General features: G+C 41.6%; 1 protein-coding gene across 1 annotated transcript; it reads right to left on the bottom strand.

Annotated features, from left to right (window-relative positions):
- Positions 1–7: 7 nt before the first annotated feature.
- On the bottom strand, positions 8–8,926 carry LOC307188445 (uncharacterized protein C9orf40). Its single transcript, XM_079925537.1, has 2 exons — positions 8,190–8,926; positions 8–3,912 (listed from the first exon to the last, which is right to left on the bottom strand). The coding sequence occupies exons 1-2, from the start codon at positions 8,616–8,618 to the stop codon at positions 3,754–3,756; spliced, it is 588 nt and encodes a 195-aa protein (XP_079781663.1). The 5' UTR covers positions 8,619–8,926; the 3' UTR covers positions 8–3,753.
- Positions 8,927–9,602: the final 676 nt, after the last annotated feature.

Below are 9,602 nucleotides of genomic sequence, written 5' to 3' on the forward strand. Positions count from 1 at the left end.
TAGGGATGATGGAAATAGAAAATTACCATTTGACAGATACCAGAGAAATAAGTATTTCAGGCAAGAATCATCAAGATTGTAAAATTTGTGGGCAGAATGAGAAATTTATATAGTTTCGAAGTATCTTTCCAAAAGATAATTATTAATTACAAAGGAGAAAATTGTAAATTTACAAGAGACAAACCTGGCAGATACCCCCTTGACCAAGTAATCAGTTACAATCACCAATAAAGAGACAAATTAACATCCCATGCCTCCTGGTATGATGCACTGAGGTTACATCACTTCTATAGAGTTCTTATTAAAAATGCATAATTATGGGAAGTAACAGACAAACAGAAATTGAGTGCCATCTGATAAAATAACTAACCAGAATACTCGTCAAAAAGTATCAAGATCATGAAAGGCAAAGAAATTCTGAGGAATTGTTTAAAGAGGACTAAGGAGGTACAACTAAATATATGACATGGATTGAATCTTGAGGCAGAAAAGGGATGTTAATAAGACAGAAAAGGGATGTTAATAAGACAATGGTGAAATCTGAACCTTCCTTTTTTTTAGGTTTTTGACATATATTCTTTAGAGTTGTCTGAAGTCACTCTTTCCATGTCCTCATCAAAGTATAACAGAATTATATTGATGCTAATTTCCTCATGTTCATAATCATACTGTGATAATGTAAGATATTACAATAGGGAATCTGGGTGAAGGGCATACAAGTTAAAAAAAAAGAAAAAGAAAAACCTACTTTTTAATTTCCATCTCAATTTATCCACAATGCAATTTTGCCAAGTTACCTGAGGCTTACTAAATTAACATTTTTTTAAAGGACAAAATTATTTCAACTCTCTCTCTGTATATATACGTATACATACACACACACACACACCCTGCATGTGTATATTATACATATTTAACATATATGTGTAAATGTTTACATTGTACTTATATATACACCTACATAAAAATATTAAATCTTTTAACATATTAACAGCAACTGTTTTCCCTGAATCTTTACTTTTTTTGTTTTTGTTTTATTTATTTAATATATTTTTGGCTGCGTTGGGTCTTCGTTGCTGCGCGCGTGGGCTTTTTGTAGTTGCGGCAAGCAGGGGCTACTCTTCATTGCAGTGTGCAGGCTTCTCATTGCAGTGGCTTCTCTTGTTGCAGAGCTCAGGCTCTAGGCCGTGGGCTTCAGTAGTTGCGGCACACGGGCTCAGTAGTTATGACTCGCAGGCTCTAGAGTGCAGGCTTAGTAGTTATGGCACACAGGCTTAGTTGCTCCATGGCATGTGGGATCTTCCTGGACCAGGGATCAAACCCGTGTCCCCTGCACTGGCAGGCAGATTCTTAACCACTGTGCCACCAGGGAAGTCCTAACTTATGGTTTTGATGTTTTTTGACACACGCTTGAAAAAGTCATCCAAGCTACTCTTTGGATCTCCTTCACTCAGACACTGCAATGTGGTGTCCGATGAAACTTGTCAAAGTAACCACCTCCTATTGTTCATTTGGGGGACATGTCTTAGTCCTTACGTTACTATATAATAAATATAATAAAGTTAGCACATTTCCAATGTTTTACTACTGGATCTCTGTAACAAACCTTTTCTATATTCATCTTCAGGAAATGGTCTAAAATTGCTGGCATGACCCTCCCATCAACAAATAGAAAAACCCATTCATTTGTTCATACAATATTTATTGACTGACTACTATGTGGCAGGCACTGTTCAGGCCACTAGGAAGAGCAGTGCACAAAAATAGACATCTTCCAAAAATAAAAAATGGACACCTTCCTACCCTCGGGTCAAAGAGAAAGAAGGAAGAAAGTTTATCCTTTCCACAGTACTTTAACTGCTTCTTCCCCCCGTCTGCCTGCTTTCTTTGCTATTTCTTCAATCCCAACTCTTAAACTTCTAGTAGCAATTTAAAGTGGAATGAAGTGCAACTATAGGAAGCACATTTATTCCAATTATGTTTTTTGTACCCATAAGATCATTATGAGAATTAAACAAGATGATGCAGGTACTTAGTATACTGCTTGACAATAAACATAGTCTGAGGTAGATACTATTTATTGTTTCTCATTTTACCAGTGAGGCATCTGGAGCTTAGAGATGAAAAATAACTTGCTTAATGTTACACAGGTAGAAGTGGCAGGCCAAGACTTTGAACTGTCTGACTTCAAACCCTTAATTATACAGTTTGTCTTCTGTTCTAGAATATTCTTATTAATGTCAACCCATACTTAAATCCTACAGTACACACAAAACATTGGTGGTTCTCTCTCTCTCATTGGCATTTATCATCTTTCCTAAATTTTGGATCTAATGTCATTAACAACAACAAAAAATATACAAGCAGGATGAGTTAGTCAATTACAAAACCAACATTCTGAATGCAATACAAAAGTTAACTTAATTACTAAGTTATTAGTAACTTAGTTACTAACTTAAACACAAATTGCTTACTTTAACAATGAAACTGTAATAATGACACAATAATTCAGTTGTAACAAAGCCATCAACAGAGCAAAATAAAAACAAAGCTAACGAAGGAGGCAGTGCTTCAGCTCAAGTTAGTTATCTCCTTTAAACAGGAAAAACAATCACTAGTCTAGTGGTTCTTGAACTGGCCTGCTCATTTGAGGAATGGGTGGAAGGAAGATTGGTGCTTAAAAAAATAGCTACACCACGGGCTTCCCTGGTGGCACAGTGGTTGAGAGTCCGCCTGCCGATGCAGGGGACGTGGGTTCGTGCCCCGGTCCGGGAAGATGCCGCGGAGCGGCTGGGCCTCTGAGCCGTGGCCGCTAAGCCTGCGCGTCCAGAGCCTGTGCTCCGCAACGGGAGAGGCCACAGCAGTGAGAGGCCCGCGTACCGCAAAAAAAAAAAAATAGCTACACCCAAAGCCCACCTCAGAACAATTATATGAGAATCTCTCAAGAGTGGGGCTCATTTGAAGTGTTGTCAGTGTTGACAAGTACAAGTCTAAAATAATAAGCAATAAAGAGCATTCCCTCAAAGCAATTCAAAACCAAGAAATTAAAAAAATAAATAAATATGATAAATTTCTTGCCTCTTATCCTGGGAAAAGGGGGAAGCACCTACTCATTTCTCTTTGTTCTTTATCCATCTTTGATTGCCCAAAGTCAAGTTTAACAAACGTTAAATATTGGAAGTTATGCAAACATCCTACCCAAATTAAAATTTTCACTACTGTACATTTAGAAAGCTCTTTTAAAACAATACCAGGTTTCAGAAAGAATCCCCCACATTTTAAGTTTGCACAGATGTTTAAGTCAGCTATTTGTTCAACGAAGAAGAGTCAATGAAATGTATTAGAAAGCATTTTATTAATAAGTTATTATAAAACAATATTTATTTCATGTACCACAAATTAACTTTTTGGTGCAACAAGAGGAATATCTGAATGTTTCCCATCTATTTCTAAAACTGTCACAATTCCTTTTTATAAGATATCTTCAAATTTAGAACCTAAACATAAATTTTTCTTAAGAATGCATACATAAAATACTTCTCCTATAACTGCACTATATCCTTGACAAATCCCTATTGGGAGGTATAGTAGTGACTGCAGGCATTTATCTTTAAAACAACTTTTCCTCATTTTTCAGGTTTGGGAATGATATCACATCAAGTATGGAAAATAACTCTTTTCCTTAAGAATACATAAATTCACTTAGAGATGTCTCCTCAAATTCAGAAAAACCCATTTCTTCAGCTCCTTCTGTCAGGACTCCATATCGATCTCAACAACTTCATTCTTGTCCTGAAGTGTTGTTTCTGTCAGGTTGTCTTCACTTACATCTTCAATGTCTGCCAGATCAATAGGTGGTAAAGGATTCCTCCAGTACTGGAAGGTGTTATACTGCCAAAATTCTTCATTGAGCTTTAGTGAAAAGGAGAGAGAGGTGAAAGTACATCAATGGTCTAGAAAAAATTAAGTTGTTTCACGAAACAAATTTTTTTCTGTTTTAAAAGCAAACTCACGTTAAGATTTTGCAGTCTTTAACTTTGCATCTTCAACAAATACATATTTTTAATTCTGCCTAATCAAAGTACTTCATGGACTCAGTCAACTCTGCATTTTCATATTCATGAATTGGTGAAAGTATTTCCTGTGAGTAGTTTAAATTTAAAAGAATTTCCTCCAAGAGCTTCTCTTCCCAGAATTTTCTTCCATTTTTCAACCAAAAAAAAATGCCTGAAGATAGTCTTAAAGTTTTTTACCTTTCAGTGAGGAAAACAATTTATTTAAAAAACACATGCACACATCTTAAAATTTACTTTTGGTCTTTTTCCTGATGTTTGGTATTTTAAGGGATTGACTTGATGTAGGCTAAAATATTTTGACAACCTTCTAAAAAGCATTAGAATAAAAACATGGTAAATAACAAGAAAATCTTAAACTGATCATTTTATTAAAGATACCATTTTGTACAAGACATGACTCAAGATACCAAAACTGATAAATCCAAGTGAAGGCTGGCCCCTTCAAAATTCAACAGCTTACTGTAAAAGGCTATAAAATTGTTTCAAGTAACTATGAAGTGAAGCTGATATTCCAATGAAGTTCAAAACTGGCACAAAACTAAAATACTTTGTGCAAAGGAAGTGGCATTGCAATTACATATAGGCTTCCAAAGTGACCATTTTGAAGGTTAACACCTTTCCCAGATGGATATCTATATATCTATATTTAGTCTACTAAGTTGTCTTTGTACTTTAGGTTCATACTTGCTATAGCAGCACTAACCAACAGAAATATAATGAAAGCCACATATGTAATTTAAAATTTTCTAGTAACTTCAGCTAAAAAAAAGTAAAAAAAAACAGGCGAAATTAATCTTAAAATTTTACTTGACCTTATAAAGCCAAAATACTATCATTTCAACATGCAGTCAATATTTTTAAAAATTGAGATATTTTACATTCTTTTTGTCTAACTAAAAGTTTTCAAAATCTGCCAGGTATTTTACACTTCCAGCACTATTCAGACTAGGCCCATTTCAATGCTCAATAGCCACATGTGGCTAGTTAATTAAATGGGGAGCACAGGTCTTCTCAATAATAAGTTTATTCACTGCCTTAGACACTAAGGCTTAGAGAATTAAGAGTCTCTTTGGAATTCCTTAACACTGGGATAAAAATGTAATAACTCAAAGGATGCCAAGAAAAACTTCATTTTAATAAGTAAATAGGGTTAAAAACAAGGACCTATTTCTCTGCCTTTTGGGAAAATAAAAACTATTGTTCAAATGATCTACTTATAAGAACAAACCAGAAAAGATCCTTAATGAGGTCAGTATAACCTAGTAGCTAAGAGCACAGACTTTGCCACCAGACAGACCTGTGCTTGCATGATAACTCCTCCACCCATTAACTCTGATCTTGACCTAGGTCTCTTTCATCATTGGTAAAAAGCAGAAAGGCTCTTGTGCAAATTACAGTTTAGCACTATAAATGCCCAATATAGCTAGTTATTATATCCCAAGAAGCCTACGAACCAATATCACTATGAACCAAAATCACAACATTTCTGCTTCCTTTCTATTTAAAGTATTTAACAGTAAGTGTCAGCACTGACAGAGTACTCAATCTGCATAAAGTGACACTAAAGTGACACTAACATGAGAAAATACATGAATATTTATTGAAGTAATACCTGGTTTTATTTTAGTTCTCCGGTTAAAAAAAACACCTGAGGGGCTTCCCTGGTGGCACAGTGGTTGAGTTCGCCTGCCGATGCAGGGGACACGGGTTCATGCCCCGGTCTGGGAAGATCCCACATGCCACGGAGCGGCTGGGCCCATGAGACATGGCCGCTGAGCCTATGCATCCGGAGCCTGTGCTCCACAAAGAGGGAGGCCACAACAGTAAGAGGCCCGTGTACCGCAAAAAAAACAAACACACACCTGAAACAACTCAAATATTCTGAGGTTCTAGGACAGAAAAATAGGTATCACAATTCTGCCTAGATTGCATCTTCAATATAGAAAGGACATATTTGAGGAAATTCTTCCCAAATGAGATCCCAAGGGTACGGGTAGGGACTTAAGCTCTATTCTGAGCAAAACAGGAACCAGGAAAACATTTGCTTCATGAAGTGAAAAAGCTTTTTAACTTCTACATGTTTTTGCTATATCCTATTTTCCCCTGGCTGTAAGACCCTTAAAACAAAAACCATGCATCTTTGGTGGCAGGAAAGAAAGAGGAAAGCTGGAGAAAATTAAGTTTGCACAAAGAAGCAGCTCAAGGAACAGAACAAAAGAAAGGGACATGAGGGTTCCTGGGCTTTTGCCAAAAGAGAACAGGGGACTAGTCTTGATGAAGAAGGAACCCCTAGAGGCAAGCTTGTTCCCTGTCACAGGTTTGTAGTGACTACAAGAAGCAGAGAGCTGTCAGATGTGGTCACTGCTGTGGAAGAAGACACAGGTGTGTCTAGGAGATTCTAAGCAAATGTCTGTGTCAGTTTACTAAAAAATTCCTTTGCTTACCTGCCATTTCCATGTCCCTCTTATCAATTTGTGGCATACTGCAGTCAGTATATTCTGGTAGCAAAGACAAGCCTAAGTATGGGTCCGGTACCAAAAATGGCCAAGTTTTCAAACTACACAGTACTTATCTCCATACCAAATAGGTCTGGATGGCTGTCACTCTGGATTTTTGTTTTTTCAGGTTTTGCACACTGGTGTGACATGATTTAATTGGAAATTCTAATTCTTTATTCTACTTTCAAAACATAAGTGCTATCTAAAAGCAGTCTGAAGAAAAAAAAATCTAAATAAGGATCATGTTTTCTAAATTCCAAGAAAACTGGGGGTAGAAACATTTACAATTTATAGTTTCATCCAGAAATGCTCATCATAATAATTATATCTAAAGGATAATTTCTCATGACCACAGAAAAAGATCTTTCCTAACTACTGTATTTTATTGGCAAGGTGTCTGATAAATTCTGCATAAGATACTTGAGACAATGAAAAATGTGGGGTGGATGCTATGATGGAGTAATTGAAGAGAATTTGGCGAAGTCTGGGCTCTACATTTGGCTCTTCCACCCCCAAAGCTCCTGGTTCAACCCAGAACTGCCAAATCGCAGCTTGAATTCCAAAGATTAGACCAACGCTGCCCAATAAATACAAAATGCCAGCCACAAACGTAATTCGAAATTTTCTGATGGCCATATTAAAAAAGTAAAAGAAATAACTGAAATGAATTTTAATATAATTTATTCAATCCAATATCTCCAGATTATTTCAACGTGTATTCAATATACAATTTTTTGAGATCTTCGAAATCTAGTGTGTATTTTACTTTGAGCGCATCTCAATTTGAACTAGTCCCATTTTAGGTGTTGTGTCACATAGCTAGTGGCTGCCACACTGAATAGCACAGATCTAGACAGATCTTATGTGCAGAGATAGGGCAGGCTCATTTCCCAAGGAAGAGGAACTCTCCAAAGATCCTCATACAGACGGCTGATCTTAAGAACCAAATTAATTCTCAACAACGATCCTTTTTCATAGGATCCGATTTAAGACTGCCTTTTCCCAATACACGGAGGCCCTTCCTCTCAACCAAAAGAGCTGTAACATGCCTAAAGGATGTCCAACTGGTGGCTACCACATTCGTCACCCTCTTTAGAAAGAAATCGATCACGAATTCCAGAAAAAAAATCATCGTTAAACCAAGGAAGACGCAATACATCTTTCTCTGACGTTTGTCGTTGAGCTTAACTTATTGCGGTTCACGGTCAACATCTTCCCAAAGTTCTACAGTCTGTCATGACCCACGTCCCTGCTTCCCTCTTGGACAGCACAGATGCTGAAGGTGCAAGGCCACGCCTACTACCTCACCCAATGGTCTGTCTCCCCAGACTTTAGCTTAGTGCTCTCAGCTCGTCGGACTCTCCCAAAACGCTGCCAAAGGTGGTCTCTGGGGCCCCTGGTGTGCTGCCTGGGGTGGGGGGTCGGTGTTCATTCTTGCGGCGAGGATCCCGGCTTTTCATCTTTTGGGGCGTCGTGACGAACATGAGTCTAGAGGGGAACGATCGGTTCCTTCCCGGGACGCGCAGTGCCCCGGAAAGTATGACCCTTTTTCCCCTCACCCCAGGCCCCGCCCCCCGTCCCCCGCCGGAGCGCCCAGCCCACCGCCAACCCCTACCTGGTGCGGTGCGGCCCCCCAGTCTCCCCGCAGGGACTCTGCGCGCTCCGCCCCGTCGTCGCCACCGCCTCTCGGTGGCCGAACGCCCCGGGGCTCCTCCCCCGGCCCCCGGGGCCGCACGGGCGGCTGCAGCAGCGGCGGCTCGCCAGTCTCCAGGCCGCGGCCCTCACGCTCCGCGCCGTCCGGAGCGCCAGTGTCCCCGCCGTCGCGGCGCTTGCTGGGCGAAACCAAAGGCTCAGTCATACCCCCTGCGTCGATTTTACGCTTTCGGGGCAGCTCCGGGACGCCGAGGGGCTGCTCGGGATGCGAGGCCCCCGGCGGCGGGATCCAGAGCGGTGGCCGCGGCGGCTCCTCAGGAAAGTCGCAGAGCAGGAGCCGCTTCCAAGGCACGTGGAACGTCAGGGGCTCGGCCGCACGCCGCTTGGCCATGGGCCCCGAAGGCTCGGGCGGAGCCCGCCAGGCGCGGGAGGCCGAGCGCCGATAGCTGTGGGGGCGGAGGGCGAGGGCGGAGCGCGCAGCGCGCTAGGAAGGGCGAGGACCGAGTCCGGACGAGGCTGCGGCTGGAAGGTGCAGAGGGCGGAGGGGGCGGGGCGGCCGGTGTGGCCCAGCCCGCGCACGCTGCCCTCGCGACCGCCGAGGTGCGGCCGGACGCTGAGGAGCAACCACGAAGCGGCTGAGATTCGAACCTGCGCACAAATGTGCGCGCGCGCACTCGCACCGGCGAGGCGGAGTCTTTGGTTGGTGGAGGCTCGCGGGGCGAACTCCCGAGCGCCCCTGCGGCCGGAAGTGCGCGCCCCGGGGCGAGGCGGGAAGGCCGCGGCGGGTTTGTTAAAGGCAGAGTGGCGCTGTCTTCGGAGTGCGTGATTTTTCCTCAGGGGCGGGGATAGGGGTGTGCAAATCCCGAGCCTAAAGTGTATATGTTAATATTCCCTTCCTTGAGTCAGTGGCCGTCGGGGCGTCCCCAGGAGTTTAAAACAGAGAATTATACAAATTTGATAAATTAGTGTTAACAGGCTTTAGCGCTACGTTAAATGATTACGCAAGACAGACTGCTGAACGGGGGTTGGGGCTGAGGGAAATAGATAAAGCCAACATGCAAAAACAAAACAAGAGAAAACAAACCAACGAGCGTGTTTTGCAGTGGCTGTTGTGGACGGTGAAGTAGGCACCACATTCCTTGATCTTTTGAATAAAAATTCACTGATGAAGTTGCAGAGAAGATGCGTCGCTCATCTAAGGGCTAATCCTGGAGCACAGACCTCTTCCGACTGAAACCTAAAATTGTTTGGCTCTTAAATTACGTGGGAAGTGCACAGAATTCCCTGCTTGCTCTGCGCGGTGATCAAAAGTGAGATTCCAAGACCTTTGTTATTTCAAACTTGTGTGTGTTGTCAAAGAAAATGAGGAGACGAT

The sequence above is a fragment of the Stenella coeruleoalba genome (genome assembly GCF_951394435.1).
Source record: "Stenella coeruleoalba genome assembly, chromosome: 7".
Classification (NCBI taxonomy): domain Eukaryota; kingdom Metazoa; phylum Chordata; class Mammalia; order Artiodactyla; family Delphinidae; genus Stenella; species Stenella coeruleoalba.

What these genes read in the sequence shown, in the direction of transcription:
- LOC307188445 (XM_079925537.1), bottom strand. Translation starts at nt 8,618, where the DNA reads ATGGCCAAGCGGCGTGCGGCCGAGCCCCTGACGTTCCACGTGCCTTGG. An exon ending in GGGGGGCCGCACCGCACCAG is followed by an intron (nt 3,913 to 8,189) that starts GTAGGGGTTGGC and finishes TTTTCACTAAAG; the next exon opens with CTCAATGAAGAATTTTGGCA.